Here is a 25,629-nt window from a genome sequence, read left to right on the forward strand (position 1 = left end):
GCAACAATTCTCTCATTGTGGCCCTGCTCCTCTAACACATCCCCAAGGCCACCAAACCACACCCATTAAGGGCCTCAAACTCCAGTGCCCCTAAACACAGCTCCCAACCCTGTCCCATCTCGCCTGCCCATGCCCGGAGTTCCCACCTCCCCCCAACCCTCATCAAGTGACCCCCTCCCCCGTACCATCACCCAGGGCATCTCCCCGTCACCCCTTATGCCCCTGGCCACCCACCGGATCTGCACCCATTTCCAAATACATTGGAATCTCCCCATTTCCAAGTACACGACCCCTGCCCCGCCCCCCACACCACCACTAGGTGGCATGCACACACGAGGAGTCAGAAGATGCATGGATGGGGTAAACCCCAAAGGCCTTTTTAAAAACTACTGAGAGCTTGGTCAGGGAAGGGGCAGGGGAGAGGGCTAGCAGCCCCCGGCCACGAAGTCGAAGTCCTGGAAGGCTGCCTGCTCTGTGGCCGTGAGGGGCCGCGCGTCGCGGGGCGGGCTCAGTGTGGGGGCCTCCCCCGTGAACTCCTCATCGAAGTTGCTGACATCAGTGCGGCCTGACAGCGTGGGCACGAAGGGAGGTGGCAAGCGCCGGGCTAGCAGAGTGTCCCAGCCCAGTGTCTAAGTGGGGGAGAAGGGGGAGAGAGAGGAAGAGGTCAGCCAGGGGTGGGGGGAGGGCAGGAGAGGGGTGCTGCAGATTGCAGGAGGGGCCAGCCCTTTGTGCCCCATCCAGCCCTGCATCTGTGGGGATTAGCATAAGGAGTCACAAGAGAAAGGCGTCAAGCAGGGCCTGCAGGCCCAGTAAAGATCACAGTGTGAGCTTGGGGAGCCCTGGGGTGAGAGAGAGGGGTTCATACACAGGGCAGTGGCCCCACCAGGCCAGCCGGGAGTAGATGTGGGTGTAGGAGGGTCAGTGGGTGTGAAGGAGGGTGTAGGAAATGGAGATGACAATGTTGGAGGGGAAGTGTCTAGATCCGGGTAGGGGAGAAATGAACAGGCCCTGAGGGACTGGGGTGGGGGGAATGACCAGGTCTCTGGTAGGCAGTTGGCCAGGCACTTGGGGTGACCTCACCCTGTAGAAGGGCTGCTTTTTCACATCCTCTGCATCCCTCTCGCTGGATCCCAACCTCCGCTCTGGGTTCCTCCTCAGCAGCTGGTGGGGAGGGGAGGCATCAGTCTTCCCCTTCCTGACTCCCGACCCCCTCCCCAGGCCCAAGTTGGGGGACTCCTCACCCTGCGCATGATGCCAATGGCTTCAGCTGACAGGAAGCGTGGGTAGCGAACCTCATCATTGACTATGCTGTCAAATACCTCCTCTTCATCGTCCCCTGGGAATGGGGACTGGGGACAGGGAAAGCCAGGATGAATTAGGCCCCACCTCTGACCACTCCCCTCTCAGCCCCATCTGAGCCCTCTGCTCCTCGCACCACTCCACCTGGGTGCTGGCTGACGTGGGAAGGGAAGCACCCCATTTTACAGATTCGAAAATTGAGGCTAGGGAGGCAAAGCCAGCTGTCCCTATCACACAGCACATGGAGGCACTTTTTGATCCCACCCCTAGGTACAAGCAGTTTCCAGCGTGATCCCAGGGTCAGGCAGGGCGGGGTAGGCTGGGGCCTCACCTCACCAACCAGCATCTCATAGAGCAGCACGCCCAGCCCCCACCAGTCCACTGCCCGCGTGTAAGATGTGTCTGTCAGCACCTCGGGGGCCAGGAACTCCGGGGTCCCACAGAATGTGCTGGTCCGGTCCCCATAGCCCATCCCTGGGGACAGTAGGGCCATGTGAAGTTATGGGGAGAAGGGGGCTCCCGGCGGTAGCCCAGCCCAGCATGGGGTGGCCCAGACAGCCACCCCATCCCAGGGTCAGGGTAGGGGGTAACCCAGGTAGGGCTTGGGACTCCATTCCCTCCCCCACTCTGTCTAATCCCCAGAGGCCAGGCCTTTAAATCCCAGCCCCGCCCCTCACCCTCCTTGCAGAGGCCAAAGTCTGCGATCTTGACATAGCCCTCGGTGTCCAGGAGCAAATTGTCCAACTTCAGGTCCCTGTGATGGGTTGGGGGGATGTAAAGAGGGATGAGGGGGGCGGAGTCTGGGCCCTGCCTGAAGCCTGAGGGCCCCTAGTGGGCAGCATGTGCATACAGGAGCACGGGCACACAAGGGCACACACCTGTAGACGATCTTGTGTTCGTGGAGAAACTGCAACCCCAGCACCACACAGGCTGAATAAAAGCTGCAGAGAGAAGCTAGTGTGATGGAGCCAGGCCTCCCAGCAAGGCAGGCCGGCCACAGAAGCCAGGCTCCCACATCCTCGACAGCTCCCCGGTCCCCCAAAAACTCCAGGAGGCTGGGGGGGAAGCTGGGGCCAAAGGGTGGAGGGGTAGGAAGGGGGCTGCCGCAGCCTGTTGGGTGCTGAGGCACGGGTGGGGGAGCTCACACAGCACGAGGCTCCGAGAACACGTCACTGTGGATGTGTAGCATGAGGTCCCCGCCGGCCGAGTACTCCATCACGAAGCACACATGCTCGGGTGTCTGGAAACAGCCAAACAGGTTCACCAGGAAGGGGTGTCCTGCTCTGGTCACTGCTGCCAAGATCCGCTTCTCACACATCAGGCTGGGCAGGATAGGGGGCAGGGCTCAGAGACCACAGCAGCCCCCTCCACCCCCAACTCCCATACTCACAAGAAGTCCCTGATTGTCTGCTGTTTGCTGAGGACCTCGCGTGACTGTGCAACCTTGGGCAAGTTGCCTAAGATTTCTGAACCTCAGCAGCTTTGTCTGCTAAACAGGTACCCAGAAGCCACCTGTGATCCCAGTAATAGTCCCCCAGTATCCCTTTAGGGAACACAGCCAGGGAGGGCTAACTGGAGCACCCATCTTCCTGGCCAGAAATTGGTTTGGGAATGGGCAAGCCAATGGAGTGGGGCTCAATCTCAGGATTTCTGCGGTTATTATTAAGGATGAAGGGCTAAAACTAGTGGATGAGCCTTACTCTGCTGGGGCAGGGGGCTATTTCTGGAGAGGGCTGCCAGCAAAGCCCACAAAAAGGAAAGCTGACAGAGATGTCATCTGAGCACCTGGATATAGCCATGCCTGAAAGTATTCCAACCCTGGACTTTTCTGACCCAGACCAATAAACTCTTTTGCTTAAGCCTATCTGAGTTGGGTTTCTGATTAACAAAAGGATGTAAGAAGATTAGGGACAACCTCGATGCCTCTACTGGGCCTTTCTACAGTAGAATGCTCTAGATGTATCCTCTTACTTAATCTGCCTGAAAACCCTACAAGAAAAGCATTATTATGCCCCTTTTGTAGATGGGGAGGCCAAGGATCAGAGGGCAAAGTGACTTTCCCAGGGTCTCTAAACACACTTGTGGCAGGGTGGGATTTGAACCCAGGGCCCTGATCCAAAGCAGAGCCTGGGCAATGGTGCCATTAAGGGTACAGACTTCAGGGCCTGAGTCCCTAGGTTTGAATCCCCGACCTGCTGATCACTGGCTTTGTGATTTTGGGCAACTTGCTCAACCTTTCTGTGTCATCAGCAGAACGGGAACAATAACAATATTTACCTCATAGGGCTGTCATGGAGAGCAAGTGAGTTACTGAACAAAAGGCGCACAGTGGGTGCTTTCCAAGAGTTACTATCTTAGTAAGTGCCAGTGACTGGCATGAATCACTGTCACAGCAGCTCCAGAGAGGGGACTGCTCTGTCTCCCATCTCCCAGAAGAAAAGACTGAGGTTCTCAGAGGGCTTGGGCCAGGTCCCCACCTTTCAACCTCATCTCGGGCCACAATGTCGCCTTTCTTCAAAGCCTTGATGGCGAACAGCTCCCCGCTGGGCCGGAATTCAGAGAGCAGCACCTGGAACAACAGTGGGGAGCGATGGCCTTCGTGGCCAGCCCGGGGACTCCCCATTCCCCCAACTCCTTGGCCCCCACCTCACCTTCCCAAAGTGACCCCGGCCCAGCACTGCCAGGAATTTGAAATCCTCAAGGGTCAGGGGTGACTTCTTCAGAGGGCTGTGGAGAGAGGACACTGGTGGGGACAAGGACAGCAGGCGGTGGGGGAGGGGGATGGTGAGTAGGGGAGAGGTGTCACCTGCACAGGGCAGAGCCTGGGGTCTCCTGAGTCTCTGAAGGCAACTCGGGGGTGGTGGCAGTTTCCGGAATCGGGGAACTCTGCAGCAGCGAGAGGGAAGTCAGAGGCACCCCATAACCACAAGAACTGCCAAGGCTCCCATCACCTCTGACCTCGCTTCTCCTCCCACTCACCCTCTCGCTCACTGCCCTCCAGCCACACTGTCCCTCTCACTGTGCCCTGAACACAACCAGGCATGTTTCCAGCCCAGGACCTCTGCACAAGCTATTCCCTCTACCTGGAATTCTCTTCTCCCCCCACATCAGCACGGCTGCTCCCTTACCTCCTGCGGGCATTCATTCAGAGGTCACCTTCACAGGTGGTCAGCCAACCATCACAGCAAATAACCAGCAGAACCCCCCCAACACCACACACACACATATTCCTTGACCCCTTTCACTTTTCTTTCATGCTGTCAAATACTTTTTACTGTTTGCCTACATTTTTCCTTTAAGGTTACTTGCCCTAAGAACTACTTAATTCCTCATGGCACATGTGTGCTTGTAACTTTGAAAAGACCCAAAATTACTATTGCAAATGGGAACACATGACAACTGGTTCGTCATCCTCCACTACAGACACAGCTCTAAAAGGCTATCAGTCCAATAGGCATCTGGTGGGACACAGGGGCCTCTTGGTCCCCCGCCACCCTCCCTAGAACCAGCTACTGTTCATGATTTCCTGAGTACCTTTCTAGATACCGTCCATACCCACACAAGCGAAAGTGCCGGTAGAGGCTTCATTTTCCTGGCACCTTCATCCTGCCTCTGCTGCTGGACAATCTGTCTGGGAAATCACCCCAGGCCAGCCTCCCCTATCACACACACGTCCTACTCCACTTTGTGGTTTACTTAGCGCTGGCTCTCCTACAGATGGACTCTGACATGCCCACTTCGGCCTACACTAAGCCGCTGCGGCAAACTTCCTGGGGGTGCGCGTGTGTGAGTGTCCAGACTGGGAACTCCTGGGTTAGGACGACATCCTGATTTCAGCCCAGCGAGCTATGCCCTCCCGAGGAGATGCAGCAACTGCACCCCTTCCACCAACTGCGTTTCCCCGAGTCCTGCCCAGCATTTGGCAGTATTAAACTCTGGGATTTTGTTTTGCCAAACTCATCTGAGGATGTATCTCCTTACGTTATTATTATAAATATAATACAGAAGCATATACTGTCATCTTCAGTTCTTTTTAACGAGGTATGAAATGCACCCAGTGAGCTGGGCCGAGGGGCATGCTCCTGCAGACGTGTCCACCTGGGTACACGTCGCACGGAGCGGAGGTGGGTAAGCCAGGTTTTGTACAGTCTGTGAGCTGAGACTAGCTTTTACATTTTTAAAGGGTTGGGGGAACATCAAAAGGAGAGTGACATTTTGGGATCTGTGAAAGTGACATGACATTCCAAACTTCAGTGGCCATCAGGAAAGCTTTAGCGGAATACAGCCACGCCCACTGGCGTACGTGTGTATCATCTAGGGCTGCTTCCTACAAGGCCATGCTGAGTCGTTGTGACTGAGACTCTCTGGCCCACAAAGCCGAAGATACTGACTCCACGCCCCTTTACCGGAGAAGGCACACATGCTGATCTCTGACCCAGAGAAGACCCAGAGAAGTCGCCACGACCCCAACGGGCTGCCTTGTATCTCCCTCCTACCAGTAACCCCACAGGCAGAGAAAACCACCCTCATGACTTCTAGCCTCGAAGTGAGTTTTAAACACGCCCATTCTATGGGCCGGTGCACTGAGCACAGCAAGGTGAAGCAGCTTGCCGTGGGTCACACAGCTAAGAACTGGCGGAGGAGGGACATGGACCCAGGTGGCCTGGCTCCTGAGCTTATGTTTTGATTCAGGATAGAAAGTAGGACCCTGATTCTAGTAGAGATGCGTAACCTGGGAAAGTTCCTGGTGGTCTCTGGGCTCTGAGCTGGGAGAGAGGCCTGGAGGAGGAAGCTTAGGGGGACAGGAGTGGGACACTCACCACGCTCGATGGGCTGGAAGGAGGACCCAGAGGACTCTTCTGGGACAAGCTGTCCAAGTCAGCCCCGAGGTTCAGCTTCTCCACAGATATGTCACTGCAGAACAAGGAAGGAGGGTGTGTGTGGGACCCAGCACCCTGGCAAGCAAGCAGGGACAGCCTAGACCTCAGGGACCTCCCTCCTTACCCTGTGCACCGGGCCTCAGTTCCCGGAGAAGCCCCAGGGCTGAAGGTGCCTGTGCCCGTGGCATTGGGGATGAGTCTTCGAAGCAGCCGCACCCAGGTGGCAACATCAATGTTCATCTGCCGAGCTCGCTGAAATGCTTTCCCTGGGGCAACAAGGATGGGCTCACCCTTCATGATAACTCTGGGACCCCTGGCCTCTTCTCCATTTTGCCCACCCCCTCACCTTGTTGCTTGGAGAAAATTTTCTTCTGCCTTCGGAGCCGGGGTATCCTCTCAATGACAGGGTTGTGGAAGGTAACCTGGGAAGAGGGGCCAATGGGTGGGAACCCACCCCCACCTCTAGGTGGTGGGGAAGCCCTTAGGAGTACAGGTATGCACACCCTTATGTTTTTGGGGTTCCAATCACTATAGCACCACATCCAAAACAGCATATTAAGAGAATGTAACCGATTTGGGGTTACATCATCTAGGATTTTGATTTCCCCGAGTGTGGTCCCGGAGCAGCAGCATCACCTGGGGACTTGCCAGAAATGCAGATTCCTGGGCCCCCGCCTGGACCCACTGAATGAGAAACACAAGGGTGGGGCCCCACAGTCTGTGTTTCAACAAGCCCTCCAGCGGATGTGGGGAAGCCCCCAATCTAGCTGAATTCTCCCAACTCCGAAGCATCTTCTGGAAGGTGCTAAAGTCACAGAACTGTGTGGCTTAAATGTATCTGATATCGTTGCCACTAGTCATGCAAGGCTATTTAAATTCAGTAAAATTTAAGTAACATTAAAACTTTAGTTCCCAGATCCCCCTAGGCACACTTCAAGTGGCTGGCAGCTAATATGCTAGATGGTCCATCTATAGAACATTTCCACCTACAACAGAATGCAACTATTGTAGGTTCATCCACAAGAGAATTCTAGAAAGTTCTATTGGCTGGCACTTTAGGGGAGGCGGAAAAACCAAAAAGAATGCTCTAAGTGAACCTTGAGGGTGAGCAGGACTGCCTCAGAACTCGCCCCCCCCCCACCCCCACCTTTCCCACTTTGTATTTGGCCGGTCTTCCTAACAGAAAACTGTTTCACTGAAACAGTGAAGTTTCAGGGCTGCTGAAGTCAGCCCTTCTCCTGCTCTTTTCCTTCAGGCACATGCATATGTTAGGGGCACATTTAAAGAATTATTCAGGAAAATTTTGGCTGACTTTCCTACTCTCCCTGTTTCCTCCTCTGTCAGATGGAACTAAGGATGATCCCTCCTGAACTGGGCTGAAGTGGGTCATCGTGAGGATTTACAAATTAATGCCAGCAAAGCATGTAGGACAGGGCTTGGCTCACACCACAAGGGGTCAGCTAGGAATGTTATTTAGATCGTGGGCTCTCAACCAGGGGGGGGGACAGTGGCAATGTCTGGAGACATTTTTGACTGTCGCAGCTTGTGGGGAGGGTAGTGCTGGCTTCCTGTGCGTGCAAACCAGGGACGCTTCTCGAAATCCCACAGGGCAACTAAGAGTGATATGGCCTGTTAGGGTACACCTGTCCATAGTGCCAAGGGTTGGGAACCCCGATTTAGACCTTAACCCTGACATCACTACAGAAGGAATTTCTCTCTACTGGACTGTAGCTCTGGTAACAATCACCCTGACATGTCGCCAGGCTTTTCTTTTCTTTTTTGGCTTGGTAAAATTTTGTAATTTCTTTTTCTTTCTTTCTTTTTTTTTTTAAACTTCTTCCCTTGGAACAAAACCAATCCCAGCTTAAGTGGTATCACTGACATAGTGACATAACTAATACCAATTACTAACTAATTACATGTATTTTTTAATCAAGGTTCAGAGACCAATCCAGAACAGATCTTCCCCTTCCAGCAAACTGGGAGCAGGAGATGCAGCAAGTGTTTTCGCAAGGTCAGGGGTCAGGGCTGTACCTCAGCCACCAGGCAGCCCTGGGGTTCCATGTCCAGCTGCACTTCATGCCTCTCATTATCCAAGAAATCCTCCAACTTCAGAAATTTGAGGGCACACAGACCCCGTTGGTCCCGCCAGAACACAGCCAACTCCAGTTCCCGAGCCTCAAGGGAGAGGAAGTGAGCCATCATTGGGGGTGCCCAAGGTCCGGAACCCTTCCTCCTCCTCCAGGCCCTGCCATCCCCCACCTAGCTCACCCTTTCCAGCTCCAGAGTAAAGCTCTGGTCCCAGGCATTGGGGCTACATGGCTTCCATGATGTCTGCCCCACCACGGTGTTATCCAGCTTGAGCACAGTGCTAACCTCGCCTGGAATGAGGGGAGGGGGTGTCAGAAAATGTTTGGAGTTGGGGGGAGCATAGCTCATATCTTAGTAAAGAAATCCCCCCCACACATTACACTCTGCCATGCGACCCTGATCAAGCTTTATGGTTCTGCCTTTCACCTCAGGTGTTTAACCAACTTCCAGGGGATTTCTGCATACAGTGTGAGGTAGAGATCCAAATTCACTTTTACTTCATATGCAACTTCCAGCAATATACTCCTAAGAATTTACCCTGGAAAAAGGCATGCAGGTATACACTGGGAGGCAAAATGCTGCCACATTTTGGCCATTGTGAATAATGCTGCTAAAGACCTGAATGTCCAGATATCAACTCAAGTCCGTGCTTTCAACTTTTTTGGGTACACACTCAGAAGTGGGATCGCTGATCATAGGGTAATGAATTCCATGTTTAAGTTTTTGAGGACCGCCATAACATTTTTCACAGTGGCTGAACCACTTTACCTTCCCAACAGCACTGCAGAGGGGTCTCATTTCTCCACAGCCTCCCTAACACTTGTATTTTTTTTTTCTTTTAAAACAATCCATCCTACGGACTGGAATATAACAGTTTTTTAAAAGTGTTACGAGTGTGTGACATCCCAGGATCCCCATGGCACCTCATCCCTCCAGGGCTTAACGCCCACTCACCGGTGTTCTCGGCTTCCACTTTGAGGCTGCTCCGGCCACTGAGGCTTCCACTTCGGCTGTAAAGGCCCCGGGCTGGGCGGCTCAGGAAGGTGGTGCGGCTGTCAGGGGTTCCAGGCCCCCCGACTGGGGGGGAGGGGTTCCAGGGGATAGTCTCTGGAAGGTCCTTGCAGCCTACCACACGTACCTCCAGGGTTCCTGAGGGAGGGGCAGGCTCAGGGAGGCCCACAGGTAGGCCAAGCCAAGGGGAGGAGACTGAAGGGGAAGTGGGCATGTCCAGAAGTGGCCAGCATATAGGTGGGAGTTGGTGAGAGACAATCAGAGTGGAGCAGGGAGTCTGATCCTGGGATGACTGTGCCCAGAAGTGAAAATATGGGACAAGGGGGAGGGGGCGAGGCTGGGGCAGACCAGGCTGAGGAGGGGCTCTGAATGCTTGGGATTTAGTGACAGAAGATAGGTTTAAGGCATAGGTCAATGATGGAGGCAGTGAGGAGCCAGGTTGGACTAGGAGGTTCAGGGTAGAACTCAGGGAGCTGACCTGAGGTCCGAGATGGGGGTAGGGCCTTGGGTAAGGCTGGTCTAAGGCAGAAGTAGTGGCTGAGGGGTCTAAGGAAGGAGGAGCTGGCTGGCTTTGGGGGCAGGGGGCAGATAGTGGTTCAAGGCTCAGGGTTCTGAGAGTGAGGGGTTGTGGGACTGGGCTGGAGGGCTATGGCTGAAGGAAAAATGGCCAGGTATGAAGGGGTAGTGATGGGGACATGGTGGGCATAGGGACAAGACTTCAGAATCAGAGGGCAAGCTGGGGCCAAAAGTCCAGAGTGCATGGGGCCCAGGGCTACAGGGTTGGGGTGAATAGAGAACAAAGGAATAGTAGAATGGGAGTCCAGGGGTAGGGAGAGCAGAGATCTAGGTTAGGGGGCCTCAGGACTTGGAGGAAAGGTCGAGAGTACAGAACTGCGGACGTGGGGTATGGGTGGCGTAGGTAGGGACCCACCTGTGAGTGGTGCGGGCTTGCACAGGGTGCTATACTGCGTGGGGGGGAAGGGCTCAGTCAGGCGAGCACTGAAGGCTGCGGACGAGGCCGCAAGAAGCTCCTCACGCAGCAGCCGCCCCTTGGGATGGTCCGCAGGCAACTCCCCGAGCCGCCGCTCCAGCGCCTCCCGCAGCAGCCCCAGCTTCTGGTTGGACTCCATTAGCTTCTCCTGGGCCTGTAACAGGAGAGACAGAGTGGGGCTGGGGTGGGGCCTGGCTAAGTCTCACCGGGCCCAAGCCCTCAAATCTTCTGGGTCCTATCCCTGGGCTCCCCAGAAAGCTAAGCCCCACCCCCGGGCTGATGCCCCACCCCCGGCCGAGGTCCCGCCCTGCGGAGGCACCGCCCCTTGCTGAAACCTCACCCTTAAGGCTGCCGATTCCTGCCCCTTTGCTGGGGTCCAGCCCCTCACCGAAGCCTCACCCCTCACCTCGCTGACCGCCTTGCGGTCTGGGGTCTTGGCTGCACTGAGCAGGCGGAGCACATTCTTGGCCCCCTCGGCCACAGCGTGCTCCACTCGGAAGTGGTGCCTCAGTTCCTCAATGCGCAACTCCACGGCCCCCAGGTCTGGACTCCCTGTGGGCGTTGGGCGCGAGGTGGTGAGGCCAGCCTAGAACCCAGGTCCAACCACCCCAGCCCCAGACATGCACTCATGCACAGGGACGGACACTGGGGATAGCTACACCACCACCAGAATGCATCACGTTTTTCCCAAGCGAGGGGTCACGGTCAGTCAGGCACATTCCCACAGAGATGCAATCACTCTTTTTCCAAACACCCACAGGGACCATCCCAGGGACGGAGCTGGGCTGTCATACAGGGACAGTCATATACACAGGTACACTATCAACACAGGCTTAAAGGACAAACGTGTTGGCAGGGTCCCATTTCATCACCAGGGTCTGTCACAGGGACACTGTGGGCATTTGGACAGCCAGAAGGAGATAATCACACAGGCACAGGGACACATGGAGGCAGAATGGCCAGATCTATCAAAATCACAAATGAAATTGCCCTTCGATTCAGCAATCCCAGTTCAGGAACTTTATCCCACAGAAACACCTCTGCACCTGACACGTGTACATGGTATTCACTGCAGCTTCTTTCTAGGAACAAAAGATTGGCAATAACCCTGTTTCTTGCAGGAGGAGTCCGGGTAAATGAATGTGATCATCCACACGGTGAAATATAAAGCAGTTGCGAGCACAAGGGCACTGTCACACAGAGATCATCACACTGTCGCTCACAGGGTAACAGTGGCATTACCGCTTTGTCACCAGTGTAGGCACCCTGTCACCCACAGGTGGAAGAACACACACTCTCACAAAGATACAGTCACACTGCGACACAGGGACATTGTCACATGGCAGAGAGACATGATCGCAAGACACAAACATACTCATGGGAGACATTTACACCGTGGCAAAGCTCCTGGGGCTCTAACTCTGGCCCCGGGATAATCATAATCACACTGGCACGTGGATAAGGCACAGGGACAGGCAAAGAAATGCCATCACACTGTCACACATGTGGAGAGGCACCCACAGGCACAGAGACCCAGCGCTGCAGGGAAACAGACTGACTCTGTACCAGTACGAAGTCCCAGGGATACAGCCATGGCCCAATATAGGATGGCCACAGTCACCCAATGGCACAGGGATAGCCATAAGGACACAAGAGGCACAAGGCTGTGCCCACAGTATCCATGGCTGTAGGTTCCAAGGACAGTCCCCCTGTCCTGTATATTGACCCCAACTCAGACTGTGGCACTCAGAGAGAGCCACAGTATCACTCACAGATGTGTGACACTCACCTAGGCACCAACAACACAGACACAGTGTTAAAGCAAACCTCGTGTCCATACGCATGTCGTCTTACAAAGACAGTCACACTCTTGCCCCTTGGCCTGCTGTCACATGTGCCCAGATAGTCACCAAGACTCTTAAACTTAAAGGGACAAAATTACACCAGTAATCAAGGTTATGATGTCACCCAGAGGCACAGGGACATGATCACACCATCATATACGGTCACTGAAAAGCCCATGTCAGTATTCCCAGCACAGGTGAGCAATCACACGGAGGCCTCCCCTACCCCAAAGACACACACACTGTCACAGAGTTACAGACCCCACTGCTACGGGCTGAATGTTTTTCTTTCCCCCAAATCCACAAATTGAAACTCAACCCCTAATGTGATGGTATTAGGGGTCAGGAGGTGGGGCCTTTGGGAAGTGACCAGGTCCTGAGGATGGAGCTCTCATAAGGGAGGCGCTCAGAGAGCTCCTCTACCCCATCCACCAATGGGAGGATACACACAGCAAGAAGGCAGCTGTCTGTGAACCCAGAAGAGGGCTCTGGCCAGACACGGGAGTGGCACCTTGATCCTGGACTGCCCGCCTCCAGAACTGTGAGCGAGACATTTCTGTTGTATAGAACTGTTGTTACAGCAGCCTGAATGCACTAATACCCACTAACAATTCATAACGCTCTGTTGTGGTGACATACAGACTGCCGTAGTTCCCGGGCCACACACACAGCCCCTGGTCCCCACGGTCAGTGTCCCCCCAGCAATGGCACATATGAATAGCACGGCCTCTGTTGCCCTCGCACAAGTCACGATCCTGTCACAAATTCAGGTGGACAATTAGCTTAAGGCACCCCCGGGCATTCACATAGACACACACATGGAAACAGACACGCCCGGTGGACGCCCACAGTTCTACACAACTGAGGCCATGTGACAAGGCAGCCACCTAGTCCAGGGGCCCACAGTTTCTTCTCATGAGGAGCCGGGGGTAGGTATTTTCAACTCTGTGGAACATGTGGGCTCCGTGGCCCCCACTTGGCCCTGCCGCCGCCGGGCAACAGTGGCCTTCAGAGATAGTAAATGAATGGACATGGCTGTGTGTCAGGAAAACTTTATTCACACCAGTAAAAAGGTAGGGGCGGACTGGGTCCCCGGGGTGTGGTCGGCCAGTAGACCACCTAGTGCAAAGCTTCAATGGGACAAAACAGGAAACAGGCCCAGGGACGGTCAGGAATGGGTTTGGGTCATCCTGTGAGTCACAACAGCAACCTCCCTGCCTCAAGCAGCATCCCCCTATGGGGCCAGGAGCTGAGTCCTGAGTGGCAGGACGCAGGCTAGACTATGTTGGGGCAAGGGGCTCACCTTGGGCCTCATCCGGGGCTGCCTGGCTCTCCAGCTGGCCCGCCTGCAGGGCGCGGTGAAGCTGCATGCGGATGATGTCTATCTTGGTCTTACTGTCCTGCAGCATCTGCTGGGCTGTCAGCAGCAGTTTCCGGTCCTGCAGGTGGGGAAGGCAGTGAGGGGCAGGCTGGGGAATGGGGTCTGACTGCTGGCCTTCTATCCACACTGCACAGGCTCTGGTGACTGTGTCACAGGAGAGGATGTGTGGGTATGATAGCAGGGATATCCGTGCATTCCCAGGTGCCGAGGGGAGAGGTAGCCCCCAGCACTGGAATCCCTGCCACCTAACAGCTGGATAACTCCAGGTGAGCCAGTCCTCCTCTCTGGGCCTGTCCCCTCATCTGCAGCGAGGGGAGTACCAACAGTACCGTCTGCCACTGGGCTGAGGGTTAAAGGAGCTAATCTGCAGGCAGGGCTCCAACCCATGCCTGGCATCGGGAGGCACTCTATCTGTCAGCTGTCAGAATGGCACATATACGTGGGTGACGGTCCCCGGGGAAGGGTGGGGCCCTGACTACAGCCACATCGGGGAGTCCAGGGGGGACAGGGTGGGTGTGGGAGACACCAGAACTGGGCGGTGGGGGTGTCTGTGTGACAACTCCAGTCTCTGGGTGTGAATGTCATGGTCTATGTGTCTGTGTGTCCAGGTGTGCTGTGGGCCTGTGTGTTATATGATGGGCTGTGTCTCTGCGTCTAGAGGCCAGGGTGGCTATCCTCCATGTCTCCCAGTGCTGTTACTGCCATCTCTCCAGATGTCATGATAGGACACACGTTTGCCTAAGTGTTGATACGACCCTGTGTGTCTCTAGATGTTGCTCTGACCGTGGGGGTGTCTCTGGATGTTAGGATGATAGCATATGTACATTCAAGCGTTGACCTGACCACATGTCTATGTGTCAGAGAGAGGCCACCAGCAGAGGGTGAAAGTCACCGTGACTGTGGACATCTCTTGAGTCTCTGGGGTAACTGGGTATTGGGGGGATATAGTCTCTGCCTTGCATCTAACACCACACACAGCCATCCTGTTTCTCATATGCCCCCACAAGCTGCCCACATCCTGGTCCTGCCTCCAAGTCACCTGTCAGTCCCTCCATCCCCAACCCCAAGGGTCTCAGTTTCCCAAGGGGCAGACGGATATAGGTGGCTCCCTGGTTCCCACCCCGCAGCCCGTCCTCTGCTTCCCAGTGAGCAAGCCGCTCTTACCTTGGTGCTGCCGTTGCTGTATGTCTGGATCATGTTTTCTGCTCCCTGCTTCACCTTCAGCTCGATGGCCAGCTGCTTCTCCAGGCCGGCCACACGGCTCAGGTTGGTGGCCGAGCAGGCCTGGCTACCTGCCCCGGGGGACTGGGGAGCATCTAAAGGCGGGGGGGGGGGGGGGAGGGCAGGTGGGACAGAGTCACAACAGGCCTCACCTCCATCTGCCTAAGAGGCTTTGCCCAACTGGGAGGATCCACCCTCTGCCCAGCCTGGGTTCTGCCCCCAAAGCCAGGGAGAGGAGGAAATGAGGGCCAGGGCTCAGAAGATCCCCCCTTCCCAGCCCTCCCAGGGAAACATCCTCAGCTCCAGCACAGGACCAGCATGAATGAGTGTGGACAAGCATCCAGGTGTACATGAGTCCTTGGTGTTGGTGTGACTGTGTATAGGAGCCCCCAACTACTTCCCTGGCTGTGTGGGAGTCTGTGGGTTTGGGTGTGGTCACGTCTATGCCCACAGGGAGCTGGCGTGGCTGAGTATGTGTCTCCCCAGGTGCTCATGTAACTACATGAAACGGCAGGTGTTACTCAGCATGACTATGTACAGTCTGGGTGCTGGGGTGACCCTGAGCACATTTCCAGCTGTTGGCAAACGGTCCATTCAGGTCTCCAGGTGCTGGTAGGGCTGTGTCTGCACCGGGTCTGTCTGGGTGTTGGTACAGTCTGACCCGTGCGTCCCTGGATGCTGGCACGGCTGTGTGTGTGCTGGGGAGCGGTGTGACTGGGGGAAGGGCGGACCCTCTGTGCCCAGCTCATTGCACCAGATGGTCTCTGAGCACAGACATGACGGTGTCGCTCTCCAGCTGCTGACCTGCCACGGTGCTGTATGGGTGTCAACGGAGTCTGCAGGTCTTGTCCGACTGTATGCAGGAGCACCCAGCTGTGGCTGGGACCATGTGCGTCTGTAAGGGTCGGACAGCTGTGTGGGTGTGAATCCTGGGGTTGGTGTAACCATGTGTAAGCGGCTCTAGACACTGTCTGTGTGTCACTGTGACTGTGTGTGCGTCTCTCTGGGTGCTGGGTGGCGGCGTGGAAGTCTCTGGGTATTCCCACGACAGGGTCTAGGTCCTTGGGTGTTGTCTGGGTGCTGGTGTGACAGTGCAGACCTTGCTCTGGGTGTTGGGTTTGGTGTTTCATCTGATCGCGTGTCGAGGCTGGAGGCTGTCATGACCTGGCATGTCTCCCTGGGGATCCGCAGGGACAGGGCTAGCCTTGCTCCCAGAGACCACAGTGGAACCCCCAAGCCCCGCTCACCTCGGGCAGCGGCTGCAGGGTCGGGCAGCACCACATGGGCATGCAGCTCCTGCAGCTGCTGGTGCAGCAGGTCAAGGCGGCGGGAGGAGCCGCGCAGCACCAGCTCCACCGGGCCGAGGCTGCGGCCCAGGTCCGTGGTGGCCCGCCGAAGGTTCTCAGCACCCTCCTTCAGCTTCAGCTCCTTGCGGATCTCGCGCCGCAGCCGCTCCCGCTCTAGCTCCAGCTGCTGCTGCACCCCAGGAGCCGCCAGGTCAGCACCTGCCAGGCCCAGCTGCTCCAGCAGGGACCAGCTGCGCGGCTCGCTCTGCAGGAGATGGAGGACAGTCAGTGGGGCTGCGAGTCCGGGGCAGGGCATGGACCACCACACTCAGCCAGCTTGGCCTGGCCTCTTCCTGGCCTGGGTGCTTCCAAGATATAAACTCTGGCCCCCCAAAACTGAGAGGTGAGACAAGGTCCTGACCCTGCTTCCTGAGTACCCCAAACAGTGAGGTCCCTACTATAGGGCCCTCTTCCTTCCATGTCCCCTCAGCCTAGGGGACCCCATAAATACAGTCTTGTCTCCCTTCATCTATTCCTTATACAGTAGAATTCTGGAGGACAGGCCCCATTATGTCACCAGTGTGCCCCCAAACTAGGAGGTCTCCAACTTCAGGCCCTATTTCCCATTGCCCCCCCAAAAAAGGTCCTGAGGGCAGACCCCCTCCCTTCTGTTGTCCCCCTAAATTAGGCAGTCCTGAGCATAGGCCCCAACTCCCCTCTACTGTCCCTAAAACCAGGTCCCAAGGGCAGGCTCCATTTCCCCTCTGCTGTTCCTCAAACAAGGAAGTATCAGGGTAGGTCTCTGCTGCCCACCCCCCCCCCCAAAAAAACAATAGGCCTGAGATCCAGAAAGCAGGCCCTTTTCCTCTCTGCTATGCCCTCAAACTGGGAGGTGCCAAGGGCACGCTTCTCTTCCTCTGCTATAACCCTAAACTACGTCCTAAGGACAGGTCCCATCTCTCTCCTGCTGCACCCTCAAAGTAGGAGGTCCTGGGAAAAGCTCTGTCTCCCCTCCTCTCATTCTCTACAACTAGACCCTAAAAAGCAGAGCCCTGTCTGCTTCCTTCTCTATTTCCCCGACCTTGGAGCGTCAAAAAACCCCACATAATTTCATCTTCAAAACAGAAAACTCCAAACCCATCTCCTCCCCTTGGTCCAAAATCAAGAGAGGGCGGGGCCTCCGGCCTGTGTCACTGGGGTCCTCTTTTCCCCCCAACCCCGACCCCAGCCCCCACCTCCAGCTCCTGGTCCAAAGGGGGATTGGCCTCCGCCATCCTGGGTCCCGGCTGAGGGCCCCGCCCTCTTCCTGAACCTCAGCCCTGCCAGGGCCTCTTGACCGCCACTTCCTCTTTCCTGCTAGCTCCCAGCAGCCCCTGCGTGGGGCCAGCTCTGGGGCTCTGGGGCATCTAGGGGACCTTTTCCCTCAGTGCCCTCTTCAGTGTCTGCTTCTCAGGAGGCAACCAGGGATAGCCCCCGCTCTACGTTCTAGGAGGTTGCTAAGGTGCACACACACCTCGCACGCTTACTGGTGTAGACATGGAGACCAGGCTCCCTTGAGTGTATACAGGCTCCAGGGGCTGACCTACAGGCATGTGCACAAAACACAGGCAGGCAGATGCGTGCACGCCCCTGTGCCCACCCCATGTACGCTGATATGCACATGCCGGCCAATGAGTGCTCCTATGGGCCGGCCCCTTCCTTGCAGACGCAGGCCGTCCCAACTTCCGGCTTCCTCTCAGTCCGGTCACCCACCGCTGAGACCACAGCTGGGGCCCACCCAGGCCAGGGGCACCTCCCTGAGGCCTACATCATGAGGAGACAGTGCTGGAGGGCTGGGGTGAGGGTGCCCACAAACCAGTAGCCCAATAAAGGCCAAGTACGACTATTAATAAGATGACCAATTATTGTGAGCTCCACCTAGGTCACCTAAAGCAGGTCCACAAGGTGGGTGCTGTTATCACCCCATTTTCTTTTTTTTTTTTTAATTTTTTTTTTTAAGATTTTATTTATTTATTTGACAGACGGATCACAAGTAGGCAGAGAGTCAGGAAGAGAGAGGAGGAAGCAGGCTCCCCGTGGAGCAGAGAGCCCGACGTGGTGCTTGATCCCAAGACCCTGGGATCATGACCTGAGCCGAAGGCAGAGGCTTTAACCCACTGAGCCACCCAGGCGCCCTCAATCACCCCATTTTCAAGACAAGGAAACTGAGGCCTGGAGTGGTGACATAACTTGCCCTGAGGCCCCACAGCCAGCAGGAGGAATGGCTGGGATTTAAAAGGGGAGTGCCCACAATCTGATCACCAGCTAAGCGTCAGGCCTGGCACTAAGTGAGAATCCCCACTGGGTGAACCCATTTCACAGATGAGAAAAGTCTTTGTTGGCTCCCAGCCAACCCGGAGGGCAGCTGCCCCCAGCAAGGTTTAGCGCAGGTCACCATCCTACCAACCCATCACACGAATCCCGAGCGGCTGCCACAATTCTCCCCCACTTTCCAGGCAAAGAAACAGGCTGAGAGAGGAGACAGCTGCAGTTTGGGGCGCGGGGTGTGGGGGGCAGGTGGAGTGGGAGTGGTGATCACCACACACACCTCCAGGGGCACCAGGCAACAACCAGAAACATTTTTGGTTGTCTCAGCTGGCGGTGGGGAGGGAGTGCTCCTGGCGTCTGTTGGGTCGAGACCGGAGAGCCTGCTCCACATCCTGTCGTACACAGGACAGCCCCCCACCTCAAAGAATGATTCAGCCCCAAATGTCAATAGTTCTGAGACTGAGAAACCATGCATTAAAGGACAGAGACTCACACCCAGGGCTCCTGACCATGACCACCGTAAGGACTGCCTAGTAGCCCTACCTGCAGAACACAGGCCCATCTACACCTCTTCCTTTGGACAATGAACACCCTCACTGATGAACACGCCGGTTTTTCTGGCGGCAGAACCGTGGCTCAGAGAGACAAAGGCACTGGGTCCAGGACACACAGTGAGAAAGTGACAGAGCTGGAATTTAAACCCATGTTCACCTAATACTACTAGCTGGTGACCAGACCTCACCCACCACCCAGCCCCATTCCATCCCTAGCGGGCAGAGCAGGGGACAGCCAGGATCAAGCCAGCTCAAATAAGGAAAATCCAGGCAGAGAGGAATAGAAGCTGAGGCCTGAGAATACCCAGAGTGGGTGGGGGGAGAGAAGGGAGTCCCAGCCTCTTGGGTTCTCTTCCCTTGGGTGACTCACTCCTACCCAGAGGGCAGGGGTCACCCAAAGGCCAGCAAGGCAAACACATGATCAGGAGCCTGGCCCAGCCTTGGAGAATCCTTGCTCCCCCACCTCCCACCATGGCACACGGGACCCAGGTCCAGAGGGTCCATCTCGCAGAATCCCCCCCTTCCCAGAGCAGCCAGAGACCTAGACCCTCATGTCCGGAAATTTCAATGCTTTGGGCGTTTCCGGAATCCGGACAGGACATCCGTTTGCCGGACACAGTACAGACAGGCATACGTCGGGACAGACAGAGGTATGCGGTGGCAGGCCCAAGCAGGCACAAGAAAGGGATGACCAGAGGGGGAAAGAGTGGGGAAGAGATGGGAGGGGGGACCACAGCACAGGTCCAGCCTCATTCCAGGAATCACAGCCTCCACCCGGGTCATGTTTCGCACATGCTAAGTGCATGCATGAGCCAGAGGAATACTCTAGAGCCCTCCCAGGGCTGAGGGTAGAGGCAGAAACCCCGGCCCACCCAGCCCCAAGGTCTGACCTTATGTGATCGGCAACACCAGATACGCCCAGCTCCACGGCAAGGCTGACAGGCCATCAGCAGGACTGGGGTGGGGGACAGGGGAGCATGGGGGGAGACACAGAGGGGTTGGGGGCAGGTGCAGAAGGAGACGAAAACCCAGTTACACAGCAACCACAGGACAACAGAGGGATTTTGAGGCACTGAGGGCATCAGTGCCACACAATGTGCCTCAGATTCTGAACCAAAGCTCAGGAGTCACTGAGGCCTTGCTTGTCACAGATGTGGAAGGTGAGTCCAAGGCTGTGATGTTCACAAGGTGGTACCTGGAGAACCTGGCTGGTGGCAGGTTGGTGCCAGGCTGTGTGTGTTTATGTGTGTGGGAGGTGTCACCCAGCCCTGCCACCCGTGCCCAGGTAGGGTTCCAGGTACAAGAGAATCCCCCTCTGGGATAAGGTTCCACCTGGCAGCCCTGAGCGTAGCCATGTGGGTCCCCCATTCCCCAACCTAATGAGGTGACTCTAGCACTTCCTCCAACAGGTGCCAATCTGCGTGGCGTGGGGACCATCATAAAGCTCAGTCTGGAGGTGGGGGTGGGGTTTGGGGGGTGCCAGAGCTTTGTTGTGAGGGGGAGGAGCACGGACTGAGCGGCCTCCTCCCCTCCGGGCCACTGCGCCAGGCACCTGCGCCAGGTGGAGTGGCACCTGCCGGAACCGAACGCGGGGGGCGGGGTGGTGGTGGAGGAGGGAGTGCCGCGTTGAGAGGCGGGTGCGACAGGCACCGGGACGCACAGCCAGCCACAGACACTCGAGTAGCGCTTCCGCCGCTCCCCCTCTAATTCTCGGGGAGGGGCGGAGCGTGGGGGTGCGGCGGGGGCCTTCGGAACATCCCCGCTCCCCCTCGGTGCGTACCTCCACCTGCCGAAAAGTGGACAGTGCTGGCTCCACGGTGTCGGCCCAGGGAGGGGGCACGGGGCGCTCGGGAGACCCCCACCTTGGCCGCCCGGGCCCCGGGGGCCCCGGCAACGCGCGGGCGGGTGTCCCCTGCGCTGGCCGACCGCCGGACGGCTGCGGACACAGGTGCGCCTACCTGCACGGCGTCGCTGGCCATGTCCTCGCGCCGCCCGCCAGGGGTCCCCGCGCGGAGGGAGGGGCGGCAAGAGGAGTGCGCGTGCGCCCCGCGCGGGGCGGGGAAGGGGCGGGCGCGGCGCAAGCCCCCGCCAGCGCGCGGCCCGCTCCGGCCTGCTCCGCTCGGGCCCCGCCTGGCCAGGCCGCCGCGTCCGCGCGCCGCGCCCTCCGGCCCCAGCGGCCGCCGGGCCCGGTCACGTGACCACCGAGGTCGGCGCCCGGGGAGGGGGCGGGGCCGAGGGGGCGCGGCTCCCGGCGGCCCCCGGGGCTGCGGGGTCTTGCCTGCAGGCTTCTCGCAGCCCGCGGCTGAAATCACCTCGTCTGCTCCCCACGCCCTTGCCTGGTTCTGCATCCTCACTCTGCCCAGGGGTCCCCGATCTGAGCGCGCGGGAACCCGAAGAAAAGACTGAACCACGTTAAAGCGGGGAGTGGCAGAGGCCTTTGGGCCTTCCGGAGCCCCTCTAAAAACAAGAACAATATGTATCTCTCCGCCCCTCCTTTGCAAGCTCGGGTCTTCTGGGAAGGATTCCCCTATTACCTGGAGACACGCTCTGGGCAGATCTGGGTTCAAATTCCAGCATCCCATGCTTGGGGGAGCTCCAAAGTCCTAAGAGCGCCTCATCTGTGGAACGGGTTTTATCCACCCACCCCTCAGTGTTGACAAACTTAAATGAGATCGTGCATGCCAAATGTTCAAAACACAGTAAGCGCTCAATAAATGTTAGCTGTTATCATTTTTAATGTTATTTGCCGTTGTTAGGAAAATGGCTTGAATCCCGACTCCTTCACTGACTCGCTGTAAGATACTGTGGCTGCTGAGCCTCAATTTTCTCCGTTGTACAATGCAGACCTAGTCTGCAGAGCTGTTGCATGCAGGTGGAGTTCCATAGATGCAGACTTGTGCCCAAGCGGAAGAGAATGGAGGCCTCTACGGAGCTTCTTCGGGGTCTCTAGAACGTGCAGCTTGGCTCTTGGCCAACCCGCACTCCCTTGGAAACCCGGTGAGTGAGCCAAACCTTGTTCCTTGGTCCCCGGGGCTCGGGGCGGGGAGCGCTCCCTGGCGACTGAGCCTAAACACGGGCGCCCTGCAGGGACGGGCCAAAACACAGAGGGCTGAGGGAACCTTGGTTTCTCCCCCCCCACCCCCCCTTTTTTCTTTTAAATTTGGAGAGTTTTAAACAGAGAAAGAAAAAGGAGAAGGAGGAGGGGGAGAATGACACCCATCCAGAATCTGCCCACTTCTCACCCCTTCCATGGACCTCACCTGGTCTGGTCTCATCCCTCACCTGGACCAGCACAGGAGCTTCTTCCCAGGACTCCCAGCTCCGCCCTTTACTTTCTACTTTATTTTCCTCACAACAGCCTAAGGATGTCTGTGAACCCCTGAGTCAGGTCCTGTCCTCTGCCTAGATCCCTCCATGGCTCCCACTTTCTTTAGAGTAAAAGCCAAAGTCCTGCCTGAAGACTACAGGCGCTGCACAATTTACCTCCTTCACCTTGCCTTTCCCCTCTTCCCCTTGCTCACTCCATTCAGCTATACCAGCCTCCTGGCTGCCCCTCAATTATTTATCAATTGAATTAAAGCACCCTTTGAGCTATTTCTTTTGCTCCCAATTTACAGATGAGGAAACTGAGGCATACATCTCCCCAAGACTTTGACAATTTAGGTCTCAATTTAAGTGTCGCCTTCTCTGAGAGACCATTCTATACCATGATATTTATTTAAAATATGGCCTTGTTTTATTTATTTAAACCATGACTCCTCTGAAATTCCCCAGCATTTGGCTTATGCTCACTCAGTTTTTGTGGGATGAGTGAGCACACACAGGGGTGAGGTGTCAGGAGAATCCCCAGTTATGGAGCTGGGGTGTTTACACCCCTTGTCCTGTCTTCTTCTAATTCTTCTGCCCATCTGTTTTACAGGTGGAGAGGATGTGGCAAAACTAGGCTCCAAGCTGGCCCAGGGATTAGGCCACTGTGTTCAGGGATGGGCTTTCTGCTGCCTGCCAGGTCCCAGGCTCCCTCTTCCCTGGATGGAGCTGGGGAACCCTGCCAAATTCTCACTCCAACCTTCCAACATTCGTTTATTCAGTGAATATTTATCGATGCCCGCTGGGGACTTTGGTGGCACTGGAAACAGAGTCGTGCTCAGGCTTGAAATAGGGAGACCAAGGACTTTTTGTGCAATCTCAACCGAATGTGATAACTGCACTGGCGACTCCCTGCAGCTGCCTTGGCCCCTCTCCAGGCTGCTCTGGGGCCTCGGAAACCCTGACCTGTTCCTGGTTCTCTAGAGGTCGTAGGAAAAACACCCACCCCTCACCCTGGTCTACAGGGTAGTCTTTTGTTGTTGTTGTTTTTAAGATTTTATTTATTTATTTGAGAGAGAGAGAGCATGAGAGGGGAGAGGTCAGAGGGAGAAGCAGACTCCCCACCAAGCAGGGAGCCTGATGTGAGACTTGATCCCAGGACTCCAGGATCATGACCTAAGCAGAAGGCAGTTGCTTAACCAACTGAGCCACCCAGGCACCCTGTCTACAGGGTAGTCTTATCAGGCCTGTGCCAACCTGTCCAGCCACATCCCCCTGTACTCCCATTATCCCTATCCAGCAACACTGGTCTTCCTTCTGTTCCTCAAATATTCTTACTTTACTTCCAACCACAGGGCCTTTACACTGGCTGTTTTTTGGTCTGGAATGTCCTTCCATCACATCTCCCAAGACTAGCCTTTTCTGATCATTTAGGTCTCTATTTAAATGCCACCTCCTCCAAGAGACCTTTCCATACCCTGTCATATTTATTATAAATATGGCCCTGTTTTCTTTATTTTAACTGTCACTCCTCTCTGAAATTGCTCAACATTTGGCCTATGCTCACTCAGTCTTTGCAGAATGTGTGAGTGGACACAGTGTGAGGTGTCAGAAGAACAGTATCCCAAGACAGCCCATGCCTTAAGGAGGCAACTGCCCCACTGTGGGAGAGGCAGAAGGGCTGGCACTAAGGACAAATTGGGAAACTACAAGGGTGGTAAAGATGAATAGGGTGTCTGACTGAAGGAAAAGCAGGGCAATGTCCTAGAAGAAGGTGAGGGAGAACCTGAGATGTCCTGATTCTTCCCCTCATCTCTATTCCGCGCCCCTCATCCATACCACTCTGGTCGGGTGGTTACCGCCCCTCAAAAACACTTATTCCTATTATTCCTCATCCCTTATTCCAGGGCCTTTGTACTTGCTGTTCCCCTCTGCCTGCCGTGTTTTCCTTCTCCTCTTGGCATCCTTTCTTCTTCATTTCATTTCCATCTTGGCTCAAATGCCTCCTTAGAGAAGTACTCCCTGACTGCATCTCCACCTAAAACAGGCCCCACCCCATCTCTACTAAACTCTACCCCTCACATCGCTCCATTTTTTTCTTCCTTGCAAATTTTAATAGATTTTACTCTATTTTCTTACTTGTCTGTCTCAATCAGGATGTCAGCTCTCCAAGAACAGGGATCATTGTCTGTCTTGTTCACTGCTGAGTCCCCAGCTTCTAGAACAGTGTCTAGCGACGGAAAGTGCTGGAATAAATAGCTATGGGATGTACAGGTGGTTGAACAAGCAGAGCATCATGGGGTATGGCTGGAGGGTTTAGTGCTGATGAACCTGGAGCAGGAACAGTCTCCAGATACCACAGATGATGGGGATGGAGGGCCTCCAGCACCTCCCTGAAGTTCGAACTTGACCCTGAGGATCGTGGTGCTGCTGACGGATTCTTAGCAGAGGAGGAACTGAATGAGGATTCTTTCTCAAAAGGCTCTTTGCAAACCAAGTCTCCCACCAGCCAACTGGGGGTCAGAAAAAGAGACGGGAGTAGATTCATCTGATACCAGAAAGGCTAAATGTATCAACAAAGCTAAACTCAAAAACTTTGGGTTGGGGGGGGGGACAAAAAAAATAAGTAGAAAAAAATGATACAGGGGCTCCTGGGTGGCTCAGTGGGTTAAAGCCTCTGCCTTTGGCTCAGGTCATGATCCCAGCGTCCTGGGATCATGCCCGGGATCCTGCTGCATTGTGCCCCGCATCCAGCTCTCTGCTCCAGAGGGGAGCCTGCTTCCCTTCCTCTCTCTGCCTGCCTGTATGCCGACTTGTGATCTCTGTCTGTCAAATAAATAAATAAAATCTTTTTAAAAAGAAAGAAAGAAAGAAATGATACAGTTTGATACTGCTTATAGCAATTACTGAAAAACAGAAAGTGAAACTATGTATCAAGTTTATTTTAAAAGGGGGGGGCAGGGAGAAACATGTTCTGGTGTGCCTGGCACCCACGATGAGGTGAGTGAGGTCATCTCCGTTCAAATCCTGGCCCCACTACACACACTAACAGTACGATTCTGCCATTCTGGGCAAGTTACTTCTCTGCTCTGTGCTTCAGTTTCTTCATCTGTGAGACGGGCTGATAGAGGGGCACCTGCCCTCATAGGGCTGCTGGGAAGCTTAAATGAATTAATTCTTATAAAGCACAGAACGAGGGGTCAGTTCAGTGTCATCCTTTTTTTTTTTTTCCAGTGTCATTCTTTTTATTTAGGTGGTTGTTTCTGCAGTGGGGCACTCAAGGGGAAGTGGGAAAGTGAACATAGGTGACTTCCATTTTAACTATAAGGTGTGTCTTTTATTTATTTTTTTTTAAAGATTTTATTTATTTATTTGACAGAGAGAAATCACAAGTAGGCAGAGAGGCAGGCAGAGAGAGGAGGAAGCAGGCTCCCTGCTGAGCAGAAAGCCCGATGTGG

The 25,629-nt window shown here is 55.4% G+C and overlaps 1 protein-coding gene and 1 long non-coding RNA gene across 7 annotated transcripts; one reads left to right on the forward strand and one right to left on the reverse strand.

The window, feature by feature from the left end:
- Positions 1-348: 348 nt before the first annotated feature.
- On the reverse strand, positions 349-21,029 carry PKN1 (protein kinase N1). Of its 3 annotated transcripts, none has more exons than XM_047699923.1 (22): positions 20,824-21,029; positions 15,966-16,269; positions 14,662-14,813; positions 13,420-13,555; positions 10,679-10,824; positions 10,213-10,426; positions 9,225-9,419; positions 8,451-8,560; positions 8,214-8,357; positions 6,526-6,601; positions 6,304-6,445; positions 6,120-6,213; positions 4,106-4,185; positions 3,951-4,026; positions 3,777-3,868; positions 2,445-2,621; positions 2,178-2,240; positions 1,977-2,053; positions 1,631-1,773; positions 1,242-1,349; positions 1,081-1,161; positions 349-629 (listed from the first exon to the last, which is right to left on the reverse strand). In XM_047699923.1, exons 1-22 carry the CDS (start codon positions 20,842-20,844, stop codon positions 426-428), a joined length of 2,835 nt encoding a protein of 944 aa, XP_047555879.1. In that variant the 5' UTR covers positions 20,845-21,029; the 3' UTR covers positions 349-425. The 3 variants fall into 3 exon arrangements, with proteins under 3 accessions (XP_047555879.1, XP_047555889.1, XP_047555870.1); XM_047699933.1 differs by lacking the exon at positions 20,824-21,029 and adding an exon at positions 20,646-20,777; XM_047699914.1 differs by lacking the exon at positions 20,824-21,029 and adding an exon at positions 17,240-17,293.
- Positions 19,345-24,781, forward strand: LOC125083561 (uncharacterized). Of its 4 annotated transcripts, none has more exons than XR_007122307.1 (3): positions 19,345-19,515; positions 21,622-21,862; positions 22,785-24,781. It is a non-coding gene; the product is annotated as an uncharacterized LOC125083561 (long non-coding RNA). The 4 variants fall into 4 exon arrangements; XR_007122306.1 differs by lacking the exon at positions 19,345-19,515 and adding an exon at positions 19,903-20,025; XR_007122302.1 differs by lacking the exon at positions 19,345-19,515 and adding an exon at positions 20,663-20,813.
- The last annotated feature ends 848 nt before the right edge of the window (positions 24,782-25,629 follow it).

This window comes from Lutra lutra, chromosome 1 (assembly GCF_902655055.1).
Source record: "Lutra lutra chromosome 1, mLutLut1.2, whole genome shotgun sequence".
NCBI classification, from domain to species: domain Eukaryota; kingdom Metazoa; phylum Chordata; class Mammalia; order Carnivora; family Mustelidae; genus Lutra; species Lutra lutra.

What these genes read in the sequence shown, in the direction of transcription:
- PKN1 (XM_047699914.1), bottom strand. Translation starts at nt 17,278, where the DNA reads ATGGCGGAGGCCAATCCCCCTTTGGACCAGGAGCTGGAG. An exon ending in CTTCCAGCCCATCGAGCGTG is followed by an intron (nt 4,186 to 6,119) that starts GTGAGTGTCCCA and finishes TCGCTGCTGCAG; the next exon opens with AGTTCCCCGATTCCGGAAAC. An exon ending in CCATTGGCATCATGCGCAGG is followed by an intron (nt 1,162 to 1,241) that starts GTGAGGAGTCCC and finishes CCTCCCCACCAG; the next exon opens with CTGCTGAGGAGGAACCCAGA.